The sequence below is a fragment of the Carassius carassius genome, chromosome 20 (genome assembly GCF_963082965.1).
Source record: "Carassius carassius chromosome 20, fCarCar2.1, whole genome shotgun sequence".
NCBI lineage: Eukaryota > Metazoa > Chordata > Actinopteri > Cypriniformes > Cyprinidae > Carassius > Carassius carassius.
In genome coordinates, this window is record NC_081774.1 from 19359425 (window position 1) to 19379785 (window position 20361).

A 20361-nucleotide genomic window follows, 5' to 3' on the forward strand; every position below is an offset into this window, starting at 1 on the left:
ATATATATATATATATATGTATGTATGTATGTGTGTGTGTGTGTGTGTGTGTGATTGTGAATATTTGTGACTAAGTAAGGTGAATCTGAATTTTATTTTACAGCTCTAATGCAGGTAGAAATTGCATATGTAGATTATTTCAAAATAAGGCAACAACAAAACATTCTTTATTTAAATGTTTTTATTTTCACAGAATTCTAAATTGCTGGTGACTGTTTATACAGTTTTGCTTTCAATTAAATATTTTCACATTTAGTTTCTGCAGTTATCACAGACGGTAAAATCTATGTACAAAATAAAGGTTTACAGTACTCTTACAATTTACTTAAGCGGTGTCTCTTTCTTTGAAAATAGCAATAAAATCTTTTGTGTGTTTGTTTGTTTTTCACATTGTGCTTGGTACAAAATAAGAACTTCTTTTTGTTATGATGGGGCTAAGTGTGCGCTGGGGATATTTACACACAGTAAGACTTGTGTCATGTGATTTGATGCGGCGCCTCCAGCATCTCCATGAGGAAAGTGTCTATAGGTGTGTCTCCGATGAGTTTGAAGAAGAACAGATGCTCCAGGCACTTCAGTCCTATGGAGCGCAGAGCGGGCAGACGGAGGAGCAGCTTGGCAAACCTGAGTGACAAGAGAAAAAAAACACTCAGACTCCAACGCTATACCTGCATGACCTACATCTGTATCTGTTCACACTAATAAGAAGCCGATGTCTGTCATGAAATAAAGAAGAGCAGGAGTGCTGGGGCATCAATAAAACATCACGATGGCAGTCAGAGCGGGAACTACCTGCCGGGCTGATCAGGGTAATTGTGTTTGGTGTAGGCCTCCAGTGAAGCGTACACTTTTTCCCGTAATGCCTCGACCTCTGATGGGTTTGACAATCCTTTTGCATCTATAACAGGGACAGTAACATAAAACATAACAACACATGCATTTCATTGTCAACCCTTTGTAACTGAATGCTGTTGTCTGAACAGGAAATTCTCATTACTTGCATTTTCTTTACATGACAACTGTACACTGTTAAAAAAACTGTTCAGGTTACAACAAACCTCAAAAGTTTTAATTTAAAGGCATAGTTCAATGGAAATTCATTAATTCACATGCAAGTCAATCTAAACTTGACTTTCTTTCATATGTGGAACACAAATATATATTTATAACCTTCATGTAGGTTAGGAATGACATGAGAGGGAACAATTATGACAAAATTAGAATTTTTTTGGTGTAGTATCCTGACAAGCTGTTGTTAAAAAGTGAATCAACAAACAGTGTCCTTCGAAGACAAAATATCCTATATAATAATGAATATTAATAGATACAATATAATGTAATACAGTATATTTAATAATCAATATATTATATGCAACAAAATATGTAACATTAAATATAAACATAATTATATTTGATATAAAACACTGCATATATTATTATTTTTAAATACTTACATATTGCTTATAAAATTATAATGTCCCATACATTTCATAACAATATATATATATATATTTTCAATTATTAATCACAATTCCTAAATGTAACACTTTAAATCAACAACTTAATCTATTAATTATATGAATTGAATGTCATATGATCTTTAAGGCACATCTGTCTGATTAGATTTACTGATTGGTATGGACTCGTGGATTCTCAGAGTTGATGTTGGACAGGACAGGTCTTTACCTGGGTTAAAGAGGACGATAGCTCTTAGACAGCCCAGCTCCGTCTTGTCCATCTGCATGTCCTTCATCTTAGACACCAGCTCTGTTAATACCCTGCAAACATTATCATGTATTTAGACTGGATTTACAAAGAGTCAATAATATAAGGGGGAAAAAAATCAATCAAAGCAAACCTAAAATTATAAAAATCGATTAGATAATGTTATTTGGAAATGCAGAGGGATCAATGAATTGTAAAGCAGTACATATGATACATACAGTCATGTTATTATGAAATATTGCATGTATAAGATGGTTTGGTCTTTTTGTTACAACTTGCATTCACACATTTTAAGCGTGGCTTAGATATCAGTATCATGCATGTGTCCCTAGGGAGGGTTTGAGATGCTGTGACCTGACCTGTCAAATATAGAGCCGACCCCTGCGGTGTGAGCGCTGCTGCGATGGACGTGCAGGCCGGTGGCCAAGAGGATCCCATCCTTAACCGTCACAGAACGATGTGAGAATGAAGCGATGAGCAGCTCGTTCCAACCTAAAAACACACACACACTGACAGTGAGAGCGGCACAGGCATGCTACACACACACATGTTTAACATCTGAATAGAGGGATCCTGACCTGCTCGCAGCAGGATGACCTGGTCATCCAGAGGAAGGTCAGAGAAGTGCGGGATTCTCTTAGCCCACTCAACAAGAGTAAAGAGCTGCTTGTCTGCAGCCTGGCAGATGTTGGTCACTGGGTCATTTCTCTGAGAATCAGAAATATTTACACATGAAAGGACTGCACGTAGGAAAGAAAAATAAAATGAAATCTTGATTTTGATCAAAAGTGTATTAAGTACAAGCACGTGCATTGTATGCACATCATTTACATTTGTAATATTTTGTTTGGTGATTGATATAACTGGACATCAAATTGCTTCTTACAAAACTTTACGAGGTGTCTCACCGAGTTGCCTGTGCTGGACTCCATGTAAGCCTCAGTCTTGGGTTCCACTGCAAGTTCAGCGTCCAGAATCTTCTCCACTGGCATTTCTTCATTAAAGCTGCTACTAGACTCCACCTCATTATCACTCTTTTCCCGACCCCGCTGCCTCTCTTCCTGCACCGCTGCACACACGGAACATTTCTATAACTTCAAGAAATTATCCACAAACATACCTCTCTTTCATTTGAGTCACTCACCTTCTCTCTTCATGCCCATGGCCAGACACTTCTGATAGCGGCAGTACTGGCAGCGGTTACGCTGGCGTTTGTCAATCTGGCAGTCTTTACAGTCTCGACACGTGTACGTGAGATCTTTTCGGATAGTTCTCTTGAAGAAGCCCTTGCATCCTTCACAGCTGTAAACACCATAATGTTTCCCTATAGGTAGACAAAGATAACGTACCTTACATTATCATATCATGTCTTTAAAGTGATAGTTCACCCCAAAATTACCTTACCTTCACATTGTTCCAAATCTCTCTGGCTAATCTCTCTTCTGGAAAATGAAAGAAGATATTATATAGAATATTTGTAACCAAACAGTTTCGGGTCCCACTGAATTCCACAGTATGGACAAATAATACAATGGGAGTTAATAGAAGCCAAAACTGTTTGGTTACAAACATTCATCAAAATATTTTCTTTCAAGTTCCACAGAAGAAAGACATTCATACAAGTTTGGGGGGAGTAAATGATGACAGATTTTTCATTTTTGAGTGAACTCTCCCAGTCAGGATCGAGTCAAAGAGAGAATCCGTACAATGGTGTACATGTGCTGTATGAGGGTACGTACCCGAGGATCGGTCTCCACAGATGGCACAGATGTGTTTGGAGAGGGACCCCGGGCTGCTGCAGGGGTAACTGCCCAGTCCCGCCAGCCCTGGAGGAGGTTTAATGTCTTCTGAGCTGCTAACACTGTTCATGGGGTTCATCTGTGAGGAAGGAGAGGGAAAAGAACAACAAAGTAAGCTTGTGTCTGTGTGTGGTTTGCCACTTTCTGTGGCTTTGAGCCTTATTAGACGTGTAGCATAGAGTTTTCTAGATGTTTACATGGTTGTAATGTGAAAAACAAAAACTATGGAATATATCATATATATCAGTATATATCAGTGCTACGATGAATAAAAGTAATTAATTACAATGAATGTATCGGCTTAAGGTAAATTAAATGTGTCTTCACCAGTAGATGTCAGCAAACAGTCACACTTGACACAGCAAGTTTTATGAAATGAGATCATGTTCAAGTACAGGTCAGGTGGCTTTTATAGAATTAACCACACATGCTCAGAGAAAGATAGAAAGGTCAGGGAATGGAAACTGAAAACAAACCAGCTAAACCCCAGTGGGTCAATAGTCTTTTTAAAAAGCTGATTTTTTTTTTTTTTTGAGATACAATGATGGGATATGCATTTTTAATGATGCTGGGAGCTCTGCGGTTTTTTTATGCATATTTTATACAATTTTGTCTTTCCCCAAACTTTGCAAAAAAGCTGTATCAAACATTATACACAACAACAAACCAGCTCCTGCTGCATAAATGCTGTATAATTAATGTATTTTTGACAATTCAACAAGCTTGTGACTTTATTTGAATAGATTGGACAGAATAGAGTCAGACCTCAATGTGAACTTGCTAACTCTTGTCAAATAAGTGTGTTTAATTGTACGGAATGTGCGCTTGTAGTATATATTTAAAAACAAAATTGCAGATACTGCATTTTACTTAACTGTTTTGAGACACGTTTGAGTGAACATTTCCAAAATGTTCCAAAAATTATCAACCTGTCCTCCAACCAATATGCTCGTATAGGTCGTTTGTCCAAATCCCTGAAATACGACCCATCAGCGTATACTACAATTGCGCCCCGATCGGCAAAAGGTCGTTTTCATATTAATGCTTTGTACTCTTTTATTTGCACTGGGATTTGCGTTTCATGTAGCTCAGTTGGTAGATTATTGCGTTATACCTTGATATGCAATCATGCTATCATGGGTTAGATCCCAGGGAACGGACGTGCACGTAAAATGTATATGCTCAATAAATCATAATTTAGCATGATTTCTGTGAGGGTTAGGTTTATGGGTGGGGTTAGGTGCGTTCATTCGAACGAATAAGCCACCTAGTAAAATATGTATGAATTACTGTGAGATCGGTGTAAAAACTTCCAAGTATAGGTCTCTGCAGGAAAGTAATGGGAGTTACCAGATGAGGGTGTTTTTACACCATGATAGCTGATTGGTTGACGTCATAGTGACGTTAGGTTTAGGGGTGGGGTTGGGTAAGGGGGATCATTCAGATTGCATGATCTAGAAACACCCAGCAGTTTGAGAACACCCACAAGGTGATAAACGCCCACTTTTGCTCTGCAGAGACCTAAGTCTCAAAACTTCACACATTTTTGTTTAAATAAACGTGCGTCTTGATTGGTAATGACGTTGCACGTCATTTCATGACCACAGACGCAACGCGATACTGTCATTATTTTTACGCCCGCTAGAGGCCGCTTAACTTTAAAACGTAAATATAGGTCGTAATAAGGTGCTTGCACAAACGACCTATATGGTCATTTTTTGTTGGAGGACAGGCTTCAAATTATATATATATATATATATATATATATATATATATATATATATATATTACTACAAATTTGTAATTTCAAATATATTGAAATACATCCGTTATATTTGAGTTTATCATAAATGCTTGTCAGTACGTTTTGCAGACCAATTGATCCATATACTTCAAGATAAAAGTAATATAGTAGTAATTACTAAATTACATATACTTAAGTCCTATTTAAGTGGGTCAAAAACCATGCTAAATCCCAGCTTACTTAATTGAATCTAAAATGGTAAACTATAATACATTTACTGTGTTTCTTTCTATAATGTATGGTTAATAAGACTATGAACAAGCATTAAGAAAGTACATTTCATTTTCATTTTGAAGATTTCAAACAGTAAAGGCAAAAAATGCACACATGCATTCACACTCACACAAACATGTTAATTTTGTGAGAGCGCTATCCTGAAACGGTGAGCCATTCAGCGAGGCAGAAAGATGCTCGGAAGGTGATACACAGCAGCCACCATCACGTTCGCTCCCTTTAATCTGCTGCCTATAGTCTATATATTATTCAGAGCTCTTGGCCCTTGCTCACAAGAAGCGTTCCTCTATAGAGGCATCCCTACTTTCAAGCAAGACATTCACACATGACGCTATTTACAGCTAATAGTATAGCAGGTTTCCACAGCTTTCTTGAAATGTTGCATATTGCGCCCACTGTAGCGGAGCCTCAACGCAATGATATCTCTCTCCATGTGAGCCAAGGTTATACTAGGGCTGTCCGTCACGCTACATTAGCTCTTTTTAGGCTAGACTAAACTGAATGGGCTGTTCTCCCTCGAGCTAGAGGGAGGCCCTGCAGAGGAAAGGAGGGATGCATTAAAAGAGCATTCTGCATTTTCTTCGCTGGTTCACTCTTGCAGCTAAAGTTTCTCTGCTCGGAAGCATGGATGTCCCACTATCTCTTCCATGAGATATCACAAATGATACAAAGCAAAGCAAAGAAAAAGGTTGTGCTTATTAAACACCTAGAAGTTCTTCTCATTTATGGAGGATATGAGAATGGAGAATTTGAACTAGATTGATTGTAAGCAATTCATTAACTCAAAAATGAAAATTCTGTCATTAATTACTCACCCTCATGTTATTCCAAACCAGTAAGAACTTTTTCATCTTTGGAACACGAATTAAGATATTATTTATGAAATCCGAGAGCTTTCTGATCCTCCATAAACAGCAATGCAACTACCACATTTAAGGCCCAGGAACATAGTAAGGACATCTTTAAAATAGTCCGTGTGAAATCAGTGGTTCAGCCTTAATTTTACAAAGTTATGAGAATAATAATGACTTTATTCAACAGTTTCTCCTTATCTCTTCTGTGTCGAAATTTGATGACAGTACCACGATGCATGTGTGTATGTTCCTTTTTGATGAAAAATATTTTAATTTAAGTTCCAAAGTTGAACAAAAGTCTTACTGGTTTGGGACGACATGAGAGTGAGTAATTCATAACAGAATTTTCATTTTTGGGTGAACTATCCTTTTTAAATCTAGCATACATAATATAAATACTACAATGTCTCATAGTCCAGTGATTCTCAGCCTTTTTGACTCCAAGGCGCCTGATTGTCCACAACATTATTCAAAGGCCTACTACAGTCCAAGTTATGTTATTTTAATCTATGAGCACTCCTAGTTTCTAAAGTAGCTACAGTAAATACAATGTTACATAATTCTATTTTTTCAGTGTTCCCACTCTTTTTAACCAGCTGAAATGGCTTTGCCACAACAAATAAATGACCAAATCAGCATATAAAATTGATTTCTGAAAGATCATGTGGCATGAAGACTGGAATAACAGCTATTGAAAACTCAGCTTTGCCATCACAGGAATAAATTACATTTGAAAATATGCACAAAAAAGAAAACAGTTCTTCTAAATTGCAATAACTTTTCACAAGATTACAATTTTACTGTATTTTTAAATGCAGCCTTGTAGAGTGAGAGAGACATCTTTCAAAAACATTTAAAAATTATATTCCAAATGCTTGGCCCTAGTTGGGAACCACTGTCTCTTTTTCTGTACTGTACCTGTGGACTGTTGAGCGCTCCATAGCCCATGCTGGAGGTGGTGGGCAAGGAGGCTGAAGGTGAGCCCAGAGAGGAGGAAGTGATGACTGAGTATGGCGACCCTAGACCGTTGATGATGGAGGGGTGATGGTGGGACACCATGGAGCTGAGAGGAGGCTGGGACGGAGGAGAGCTCAGGTGACCATGTGTTACCTGCAAAGAAGAACCTAAGAACAGAAATAGGGGATTAGTCTGTATCCAACATCAACAACTAAATGCAACCGGAAATTAATAGGAACAGTTTGTACAGCTAATAAGTGAACTTATAATTTCTTTTATATGTTAGAATTCCATAATGGAATTATTATTTTATTTTTTAAATGTAACCCTGGACCACAAAACCTTTCATAAATCACACAAGCATTTTTGTAGCAATAGCCAACAATACATTGTATGGGTCAAAATTATCGATTTTTCTTTTATGCCAAAAATCATTAGGATATTAAGTAAAGATCTTGTTCCATGAAGATATTTTGTAAATGTTCTTACTGTAAATATATCAAAACTTTATATAAGAACTTTATTTGGACAACTTTAAAGGTGATTTTCTCAATATTTCGATTTATTTTACACCCTCAGATTCCAGATTTTCCAATAGTTGCATCTCAGCAAAATATTGTTTTATCATAACAAACCATACATCAATGGTTATTGATTCAGCTCTTAGATGATGTATATAAAAAAAAAAAATAACCCTAATGACTCGTTTTGTCACAAATGTTAATATTAAAAATATAAATATTAATCATTAAATAATAGTTAACAATTCAAACACATGAATACACAGTTGACTAGTGAAGGTTTTATAAATATCTTCTACTATATAAATACAGATAATGTACTGTGACAGTCTGACATTTTCATTCTAGAAAAGCTGTGAGACATCTGGAGGCCCTGTCAATGAGGGCAGTAATGGTTGGTGGCATTTGCAGTTATAGGGGTCAAATACGAGAGTAGCAGTGACTGCGAGCATTCATGGATCATCACACATCAACTTTCAGGTCTCTCATTTATAGGTCTAAACACATACACATGCTCAGTATTTATTATATATAAATTAATATGCATATCTGCATCATATCGGTTCGGTGTCAGCATTGGTCATTGAAAAACCTGATTGATCGACCATTAGACACAACACCCTTCTTTTTGAGAGAGTTTAAAAAGCTAGCAAGAAAAAGAAACTGCACAGCTAATGTAAAGCTTTATTTTTTTAAATACTAACCCCAAAACATGGCATTCACCAATAAGAAACCAAGAAGCCTATCGTGCAGGGCAGATGCGGTTTAAACCCTCACAATTCCTTCACATTATATACAGTTTAATTTTCACATTCATGTTATAATCAGCCACATGCACAAACTCAGTCCAAGGTCATTCAGATCATCCCAATAAACCATTTACACTCACTCTCAGTGTATATTAAAGGCATGAGAGAGTGATGGCTTTCCCAGTGTCTTTGTTGTGATGCTTCCTGTTCCTCACACTGAGATGGCTCTGTCACTGTGACATGCCCTGGATGACCAGTGGGAACAGTGTAAAAGCTCTCAGTGTAAAAGTGGTCTCTGTGCCCTGGCTAGATTCTTGTGCTGTTAATGACCTCTGAATGGCACATTCTGATCAGGAGGAACATCTATCCTTGGAAAGCCTGGGTGTGCATTTTCAAAGCCAGAGTTCTGGCTCTTTCTTTCACTCGTGCTGAGGATCCTCAAAACACAATCAGCAGAGTTTGTGCCAGTGTTATGAAACAGCTTTTTATGTTTAGCCATTTTTTTTGCCTCATACAATTTTCAGAAAGCATTTTTTTTACATTACCTTTCATAAAAGCTTAACAGATCATTAATAGAAACAAATGGTTATATGATATATACTGTAGATGCAGTTCAACTGTTTGTTCAGCAAGGATGTTTGAAATCAAAAGTCAGTAAAGACTTTTGCATTTAACAAAAGATTTCCATTTTAAATAAATGCCAGAAAACAAATATTAATCAGCACCCCTCCAGCACTGTTTTCAAAATTGATACATAAAAGAATGTTCCTGGAGCATCAAGTCAGCATATTAGAATGATTACAGAAGTGTCATGTGACACTGAAGACTGGAGTAAAGGCTGCTTTAAATAATAATGTCATGATATTACTCTTTTACTGTATTTTTGGAAAAAATAGATGCAGCCTTGGTTTCTTAAAAAATAAAAACCTCACAAAACCTAAACAGTAGGTTTACAGTAATATACTGTATATTCAGTTACACCCTACATTAAAGATGGCAATATCCAAAATCCTTGTCCTTGTGGAGACATTTTTGGTCCCAATGAGGAATACATCTTATAAATCATAAAGAATTATGTTTTTTTGAAACTCTGAAAAGTGGTAGGTTTACGGGTAAAAATACAGTGGGAAAGCAACGTTATAAAACACTCCATAAACATTATAGAATGTCCTCATAAAACATGGAAACCCAACATGTGTGTGTGTGTGTGTGTGAGAGAGAGAGAGAGAGAGAGAGAGAGAGAGAGAATTCTATGCTCATGTACTTAAATAACAGATCAGTGAGCACATGTTCTCATGGAATTAGCATCTTAAGTGGGATGAATCGGAGTAATCATTTATTGATTATTCAGCAAATCTCTATGACCGAATGATAAGCAATAATTTGCTTTCTAGTGGAGATTATGTAAAATCAATACAGTCACTCAATCATCCAAATATTCAATTCGCTTGCACAGCACAGAACACCATATGGCTGCATTTAAAGCCCCATATGACTGTCATTAATTGATATTCTAAATGCTTCAGTAGGATTGTGGTGTACAATTGTAGTGTATTGTTACCACAATTAAACCAAGTGTGGCTTTATAATGAAGTGTTTATATAGTGTGTTTAGTAGCCCTGTAGGTCACCTAGATCATTTTAAGGAGCCATAAGAAATTGAATGAATCTAAAAAGACTAACCAAGATTTATTGAAAGTGCTTATCATGAAAATACAACTGAAACGAGGCTAGTGAGAAATAAGATGAAAACTAGGCTGAAATTCTGGTTATTTTAAAAAATGCATGGAAACAAACCCTGAGATGACTTGATTTTAACCCAAACACCTTGACTTCTAGCTTAAAAAGAAAACCTTGACTCAAGGACAAAGAACATTGTGTTTTATAAGCTTTATATAAGACATTAATTAAAAACAATAAAGAAAAGGAGTACATACAATTTATATATATATAAAAATTGTATGTACTCCTTGCCTTGGACATATATACAGCATTTCATTTTCAGGATAACATATATACTGGATCCTGAAGTATCTGTTCTAATGCTGAATAAAGGGGTGAGGCTGGATGGGACAATCCCCCTGGGGATGTGTGGTGGACTGACGCTGGATTACCTTCTCAGATTAAAGAGATTATCATCCCGTGGCTTTATTGATGCAAACCCAAAATCTGATAAAGTTTAGTCCTAAATGTCAGAGAAGGAATGTGTTCTGATTTGGCTTTGTGGTAGTGTTTAATAAAACATCTTGAACAACGGTCTATCAATCAGTATTTCAGATAAAAAAATAATAATAATAATGAATGCTATTTTTTTTTATTTATCAGATTTTCCAGTGTAAAGTAATAATACAGAGAACGATAATAATGAGTAAGTAGAAGCTCTTGAAATATTTTTTTAGAACCAGGAGCATGGGGGTGAGCGATCTGGAACATGGATTTTCTCTGAGACTGTCCTTGGGAGTGACTGTCATAACTGGGGCAGAAAAATTGTCAATTAGATTAGCAAGCTGAATAACAACCAGGCCTGTGTTGAAGGTGCTCGTCATTGCTTTTTTAGGACTGAATGTTATCTAATGGATCAGGCATTCTGTGCTCCAGTGTTTTGTGTATAGAATAGCTACAGACTATGTTAAAAACTAATGTATACTGATCCCAATCGCAATAGATTTTATCAATGGTGAAGGATTCTCTCTGCTGAAACAAACCCCACTCACACTGTGCTATAGGTAAAATGCAATAAAATATTGAATCGTTACATAATTTTTCAACACCAAACACACACAGATGAGGGGTCAGTCTTAGCAATGGTTGTACGGTTTTTTTCTCAGCATGAGAAGGGCAACACTTGCATTTAGTTGCAACAGTGAAGGTGGAATAGGATACGGCAGATTTATCTAACGAGACCACCTCAAGCACAAGGAAGAGGGTCTTTAAACACCCAAGACACAACACTGGCCTTTTGTGTTTTCATCATGCACTCTATTCACTGACTACTGGAACATGAGCTGAACGCACAGCTACAACAATGCTGAAGGGCCTTTCTCTTTCAGTATACACAAAATCATGAGTCATCAGATGTAAGTATAATATGCTTTGTCCATTCCAAATTTTGGAGATAATTTAGATAAATTATATGAAGCTGTAGCCCTCTTGGCTTGCATGCACTTATTTAATGATAATTTTCTTATGCATATTATTCCATATTAATTCTAATGGTCTCCCTTATATATATATGAATAGCTATGGCCAACTTTTACTGTTTTAATATATATATATATATATATATATATATATATATATATATTTTTTTTTTTTTTTTTTTTTTTTTTTTGTCAAAGCATCTCTTTCATTTTTATTTAACCTTCTTACTATAGCACTATCTATTCTCATTCTATAAAAAACTTGCCTCTTTTAGACTTGCATTTACAAACTGCTTGTTTTCTTTAAAAAAAAACAACTAACACTAGCTTCTCTATTCTTTTTGTATTCTATCTTTTTTCTTTTATTTATTACACTTGCACTTGCATATTGCCCTTTTGTTGATTTTGAAGCTAATATTATCATGAACATAATATAAAACCACAGTATATAATAAACCACTAATAAATTATAAATTTTTACATGTACATAATAAAACATTTCATGACCACGCAAAAAAAAAAAAAAAACCCGTTGAGGGCGTGAGTTCGAAAATGCTCTGTGCGTGAAATGACACGCGTATAACGCAAATTACGCAGCTCGAGGCAGGGACTGGCATTATTAGAGCGCGCGCAACTCGGTGAGTGCCTGATAAAATCTTAAAATAGATTTCATATTTCACAATTTGTCTCGGAATAACAACAGCATCTGGGGTGAGATTAATAAACACAACAAGTATGGTGTTAATGAAGGCAACAAAATGACTACAGGCTAGATGTTATGTGCTGTGACAAGCATCAGCTCAGGCCCTTAGCTTGTGAGAAAGATATGTTCACCTCAGAGACCTGTATTAAAGACAGTACAGATGATAGTTAACTTCAGTTCAATACACTCTGAATAAGCAATTTTTACAAAAGCTGGACGACAAATAAATTGTTATATATTATTTTTTATTTTAAACCTGTCACTCGTGGTGGTCAAACTAACGTCATTAAATAACATTGTTAAGTTTTTTAATGGGAAACTTGTGATGATTTTCATCACAACATGCCACAAAACACAACGTGTACTTAATGAACCTGGATTAAGTTAAAGAAGAAAACGGAGCATCCTGGTGATCTATCAGACCTATCCAACAGCCTTTCCTCGCAAATTTCCTCTTAGTTTGAAGAATGAGCCAAATGTAGACGTTTATAAGTCTAGCTGCATGGCAAGAAAATAAATAAACATTTTCCACATGTAGTTAAAAATCAGTTCTGATCCTCAATAGTCCTCGTGAATGGCTGATCCAGTTCGCGACAGCTCTGGGTTATTTCATACACCTTCTAAAGAGTCAAAACTGTTGCTAAATAAACAAATAAATAACCCACGACACACTGCTGTCCAGATTCCAACTGAGAGCCATTAATAACTACTCGACAGCAAACAGTTTAACGAGAGGCGCTCTGGAAAGCTATAAATTGCATAACCGCAATTAAAGTGCCAACCCCTGACCCTGACTGAGAGGCACAATCTTTATCACCTGATTTTTAACATTGGCACTGGTTCCAAGTCAATACACATGACACGACTACGCCGATAACTCAAGCACGTACAATTTATGAGCATATCGTCCAAAGTCCGTCTGAAGAATCCGTGCTTCAGATAACACACGGCACGGGGGACACTCAAACACAGAATCATGGAAAGAAAAGCAGCATGACTTCCGGGAATAAAAAAAGACATAAAACTACGAAACACTTACTAAGATGCAGATATGTGTTGTTATTATCCATGTTTGGACGAATGTGAAAGAACTGTCCAATTTTCTCGTAAAGTGTCTTGGGTTGTCGTTCTGGACGGCAGCATCTCCCCGCTGCTGTCCGCGAGCTGACTAAGGATTCGCTGCGCACGCTTGGGGCCCCACCGAGGGGGAGGCGAGGGCCAGACCTCTCCCAATGACAGCCTCCTGAAGATGTACAATTTGCCAAATTAAACGTATATGCGACATGTTGTTTTTTCTTATTATTAACAGGAAATTAATAATACGGGGTTTTTTTTTTGTAAACTATCATACCTTAAGGTAAGCTATTTTTGTAATATGCAATATACAGTGCTCATACTAGCTAATTTGTTTTTAAATAATTGTTTTGTTGTTTTTGTTTTTGTATGAATGTTTTAAAAACGTGTTAATATTTAAGCTTTTTAAAATAATAATCCTCCTTTTTATTTATTGTATTATACATTATTTAAAAATGATTTTTCAAAGTTGTAAATAAGTTGAAGTATGTTTTACAAGAAAATGTTATATCAGGCTTTTCACTTCAAATTTCACATTCAATGTGTTACTTGCCATTTCTTTGTAATTATTTGTAATATTTACTAGAATTTTTTTGGGGATTTTTTTAATTGTCACACCAGTTGTTTATTTTTAGTGTCTTTAACTCACTGTAACATTCATGTAGCTTCAATAAAGCAAATTCACTTTGATTTAATGCTCATTTTAATGTTTTCTATTAGTTAAGATACAGGCTATATGAACTAAAAGCAAGCAGATATAATAGGGAGTTTTTGAATGAAATATCTTGCATAGTTCATTATATAATTTCAAAACAAAAGGTTTATACTAATAAAAATACTACAATTATTAACTGTGTAAAAAAAAACACTAAACAGCATTTATTAAACCTATCAACACCAAGTAAATATTTTAGATTAGCAATATAATCTGCAGTTTTATTGGGTCAGGGGATTATCATAATATACTTTGTCTACAAACTGCTTATTGCAAAATCTGCTGACCATGGCCTTTGAGAGTTTGGACAAGGAAAAAAAAATTCTCCAAATTCCAAGTACTCAGTCCCCACAAGGCTACAAGAGGGCATGAAGACCCCTCAACACCCCCCAAGATCTCTTCAGAGTGAGGGGTCATTTAAGGGTGAGCTTCCACTACCTCAGGAGGTTATTCAGAAGTCACCAGCATTCAGAGTGTTGAACTCCTGTTTCGGGGGACACTGAGAGAGAGAGAGAGAGCGTTAGTGATGACCACTCTGTCAGTCCATGAGCTGGGCTGTCGAATGGGAAAAGCACACTGGCTCCCATCCTTGTAAAAACACAACATAAAAGAACACAGGGGGATGCTAACAAAGATGAATGGCTTCTCTTCCAACTCATTCCACACTAATCAGGGCCTTTTCATTTGTTCCCTGTTAGATAATGTAAATTTGTGGAGTCAAAGAAAGCGACTAAAAGGACAATTTATCAACCTCCCTTTTATCCCTCTAATGGAGCCACATGTTCAAGAGCACTACAATCGCCCTGAGCTGCAAAGTTTATTAGAGCTGAAAAGCGGGTAACAAGAATGAGGATTAGATTTCAGTGCGAACATGAGCGATGTAATGATTTGCGGTGATGCATTCAATCCTGTTGCTTTCGCTAATGTGGAGAATTTCAACCATGAAAGGTGTGGTGTGAATTTATTTTCTTAATGCAAATAGGTGTAATTGCTTTTTACATGGCTAATGGAATATTATTAAATTAAAGGAGATCGGGTGGTCAAGAGAAGCTCTAAATCACTGCAGATTTGAGGGAAGGCTTGTGGGATTATCTTGCCGTTTGTCCACAACAATGGCTGCCAATGGACCATTCAGTTGCATGGTGTCAGAGACCTCACCCTTGCAATCATCTATCACCAGTTAAAAGCAGAGCGGCCCTCCCCTTAACCTAACAGTCACTGCTCTGAGACCACCAGTCTGGCCATCTCACCCTCAGACAACAGCCCATGTCTGGGGGCACCATGTGGCAAATACACGCACAGAGCCTGACAAATGTGCCACAAATGTCTTAAATGTGCATCTTAAAGCTGATTGTCCATGCAAAAGTAATTAATATTTATCAATATCAAACTCCTACTTGCCTTTCTTGACTGATAATGTGATTTACTGGTGCAATAATACTAGTATGATTTAAAGTAAATCTGAACAAAACAAGCCAACTTGAAAATTTTCAACATATTCAATATTCTCTGGTAAGATAAAATAGATTTTTAAAATTAAAAGCAGAAATATAAAGTTATTTTATGAAAGCACTTGTATAAGTTTATTTCTTCTGTGGAAAACACACACACACACAAATCAAAGATTGTAGCTGAACAGTTTCGGTTCCCATTGACTTCTATTGTATGGATGAAACACACAATGGAAGTCAATAGGAACCAAAACCGTTTGTTTACCAAGATTCCTCAAAATATCTTATATGTTCCACAGAAGAAAGTCTGTCATAGGTTTGGAATGAAATGAGTAAATGATGACAGAATTTTCATATCACTTGAATTAAATACCTCTGTTAAAGCACTGTTCTTGTCATTTACGATCATTTTAAAGTTTTAGGCAACCCAGTCTCATGAGAAAACAACTGTCTTATGAGTTTCATAAATGACTTTTAATGAACAGTTACTGTCATGAGAGATTATTGGTTTTAGGTGTTACATTAACAATGAAGCTGTAAATTAAGATTTTTAGACTTTTTGGCTAACACATTATATTGTGGCTGTGCTTTTTAGAATTTCAACCTTTATGTTTTGGCCCCATTGACTTCCACTGCAATTGCCACATTGTAACACAGATCTTTACATTTTTAAGAAAAGGAAGGACAAGTGCAACTTAGATGTGATAACCAATATTACACCAAAAGTGCTGCCGACTAACTTCTGATAGGATTATTGCTTTAAACTCTGCGTGCAATTAAAGTCAGCTTTTTATCTGATGGTGTGAAATGAAAACCTGTTTGAGAATCAACCTTCCTCTTTGCTCGACTGATCATATCATAGCATAGATTGTGTGTGTGTGTGTGTTTGGGGGGTGGTTCTCCATCTGTCATATACTCATTAACAGAGCCCCCTCATGTTTTAATCAGTCCCCATACGCTAACCATGCCCATGCACGCGCACACACACACACACACACACACACGAGTGAAACCACGCCATGTATCATCAATCTCACAGATCATTAATCTCTGAGCACAAAGGCAAAACATGCTGCAATTTTTGGATGTGAAACCTCTTTTTGGTGCAGACCATAAATACTCCACCAATCTGCTTTAAATCAAGTTGTGTTAAAAAAAAACATGATTGCAAAATTTATCACTATATTTTATTGCATGTACTGGTAAACTCTGGCCTTCAGATGTCTAATGAGGGGCCTACATGCTGTTGCACACTAAGTTCTACAGGATAAAAATTCAAACATTCAAACACTTAAGAAAGTCTACGGCAAGAAAAAACTAAAACTTTGTTCATTCTAAGGAGTTCTGAAATTAATTTGACTTTTTGACGAAAACTATGTGATCCCCAGAAAACTGGGTTAAACTTCCAGCTCAGAAATCATTCCAAAGTATTATGTCAAAGGCCATAATATCAAATATCCTCCAGCTGCTTTGTGAGCAAGAGAGAGAAAGACTTAAACAAGGGAGCTGGTGTTGACCTCCAGGAAGGACTGCCAGCATTACCTCACGAGTGGCGTCTTGCTACTCTTTCGGCACAGGATGTGCGTCATAAATCTTACTCAAGCCGAATGACAGAGGAGCTCATGGGATGCGACCTGTGACATACTGATCAACACTTAAACCAACATGCAGACACACAAAGAAGGGATAACTATAAAATGTGTATCAAGGGAAGTGTATTTGTGGAAACCATTGTAAAACCGGCAAATCGGTATCTAAAAATAGAGGTTAAAGGTATAAAGTCAAGAATACAGTGCATGTTTTTCCACAGGCGTTTTTTTTTGTTATATTGAAAACATTGAGAATAATACTGAAACTGAACTAAACAAAATTACAGAAAATAATATCTGTAACGTTTCGCAATCACTCAAAAGTGAATGCGAAGTGAAATTTTGTGAGCACTTCTGTCAGCATGATCATGAGAAACTTTCTCCAGCGTCAGTAAAAATGTATATAAATAGAAAAGAGGAAATGACTGTGCGATTAAAAAATACACAATGGTTTATTAATCAACATAGGCAAATGCAGGAGCACACTTGGCAATGCGGCTCTCATTTCTTGAAGCACTGAAATAGAAACAGCTGAAGTAAGGCTACCCTGAGTGAACTTTAAAGAGGAAACAACAGGGCAAAATCAATTGTGCCTTAAGAACACACATGCCTTAGGCTGCCAGCTGAGAAGAGCTAATGTTCTGATGCATTCTGCTTCAGTTCTGGTAGAGTCATTTGAACAAATAACAATCATGAGCACTGCAGGGAAGTTTCAAGCAGGCTGCCAAGGCCAGGTGCATTTGAGGAAAGATAATGCAGGGTATAATAAGTATTTACGAGTCCAAGCAGCTGATAAAAACATAAAAATAATCCAGAAGTAATCCACATGACTGCAGTCCATCAATTAACATTTTTAAAAGTAAAAAACTTCATAACAAAATAATACTGTGCATTATTAAGAATTGTTTAACTTTACACAGTCTATTCTGGCCACTGTATGAGTTGATAATCCATAATAACATTTCCTCATTTCTCCCCTGGTTCAGATGACTTTTTCACTGGAGAAAAGAATATTATAGAGGACATTGTAGCAAGAGTTTGAAGTTAAAAACATCTTGATGGATTTGTTTATTAGCTTTTCATTACAGAATGTGTTAAATGATTGAGGATTACTAATAATACTGTGGATTACTTATGGATTACTATGATGCTTTTATCAGATGTTTGGATGTTCATTCTGATGGTACCCATTCACTGCAGAGGATCCGTTGGGTTGGGTGAGCCAATGGTGTATTGCATAATTTTTCCAAATATGTTCCCATGAAGACACAAACTCATCTAAACCTTGGATGGCATGAGGGGGACTAAATTGTCCATGAATGTTAATTTTATCCCTTTAATTTAAACTTTTATAAGTTTGTAAGTTCTTAAATTCAATTTATGGATTGCTTTAACTTCCTCAAAGCAAAGCAAAGAAAGAAAGAAAGAAAGAAAGAAAGAAAGAAAGAAAGAAAGAAAGAAAGATTTCTGACAAGGACATCATGTGAAGAAATCAACAGGCTATTTAGCACAAACCAAGTTGTCGATCGTGCATAATGTAGTAAGTATAAAATATAAGTCTTTAATTTAGGATAACATAAATATTTAAGTATTTTTTCTAAAGACAAATTTATATATAGACAGTTTGATTTCCTCTAGAAAGATCATTGAGCGTAAATGACATTTCCTTCATGGAAAATACATTAAAAGAGGAACTTGATCTGCAATGATCTGTACTATTCATTTCCTATCAATGTCCTGTTGCAAGAGCAAAAGAAGTTTTGTAACTCTTAAAGTCATGAATGGTGCATTAGAACAACCATGAAGATTGCAGAATAACAACTTGAAGCTTGCTGAGGTCCGCACAGATGTTCATTTCTAGGAAGCATCGCTCCTTGTATACTGTAGCTTTAAGCTCTTAATCCTAAATCTGCCTTTGTGGGTCTAGACAAACTGAAGATTCTGCTGTAAATTTCTGATGCTCTTACCAAAATCAATAACCCTAATCATCATATGACAGTTGTTGACAAAAGAAGAAAAGAAAAAACAGAACAATATGTGTTTCTGTTTCTGCTGATCTGGGTTTCATGTGATAATGTGCAAATGCTGTGCATCCCAGGAAAGACATACGTGCAACAGGTTGGACAGGGATTCTGAGGGACCATATGAGGCTAAGTTGGACTTGTCCTGAGAGGACAAGTCAGATTAAAGCACAGGCATCTGGTCTGTATTGGTACAGTGACTTGTTTATGTGTTCATCAAGATGCCATATAGAATAAATACTCCATCAGGCTCACTGAAAGCTTCTTATCCCATTGTAGTCTAATATCGCTCAAATAAGACACAATTATCATGAACAAGCTGGGTGTAGCATTTATGTAAGTGACAGCATGAGCTGGACATGAGGTGCAGTGGACTGGACTCTTCACTCTTGTTTAAATGTCATAGTGCTGGGTTTCATTAAGCACAAGCAGGACAGCCAAAAGTCTTCCAAAAGGGCAGAACTAGGTCTAGACCACACCATGGGAACTTGACAGGATGCAAAAGAGATATACAGCGCAGATCCCTGAGATAGCAATATTGTGAGGTACAGCTTTTGTAAAATTCTGACTTTGGTTCATATCAAGACCCTGTTCTCGTGTTTTCGAGGAACTCTTGGCTGAACAGTCTGTCTAAAAATGGAGCATATCTTGTAGGCCAGGTGAAGAGTACATGTTTCTAGGTATTCTTTTTAAATTTAGAACAATAAACATATATACATCATATACCTAAGTAATGTGCTTTTGTTCACATTGAAATTCAATTCAATTCGAAAAAATAGGTAAACATGCATATCAGTCTTTTTATGCTCAAAGACATTTTAGCATTTTAGCATTTTAGCTCATAGACATACATTTTAGTAGCCTAAATTTAGCTTAAAAAAACACCTTATTGACAGGAATTACGAGACAAACATTTTCATACCAAATCATATCACGTTTTTCAATATTGAAATATAAACAAAGTATTTATTTCGAATTAACGCCCTCTAGAGGCATGATGATGCCTCAATAATAACAACGTTCTGT

The 20361-nt window shown here is 36.3% G+C and overlaps 1 protein-coding gene across 1 annotated transcript; it reads right to left on the reverse strand.

The window, feature by feature from the left end:
- Positions 1-185: 185 nt before the first annotated feature.
- Positions 186-13678, reverse strand: rxrga (retinoid x receptor, gamma a). The gene is made up of 10 exons (XM_059502089.1): positions 13525-13678; positions 7335-7540; positions 3465-3603; positions 2870-3049; positions 2634-2794; positions 2304-2433; positions 2085-2217; positions 1687-1778; positions 793-898; positions 186-624 (listed from the first exon to the last, which is right to left on the reverse strand). Exons 1-10 carry the CDS (start codon positions 13553-13555, stop codon positions 477-479), a joined length of 1326 nt encoding a protein of 441 aa, XP_059358072.1. The 5' UTR covers positions 13556-13678; the 3' UTR covers positions 186-476.
- Positions 13679-20361: the final 6683 nt, after the last annotated feature.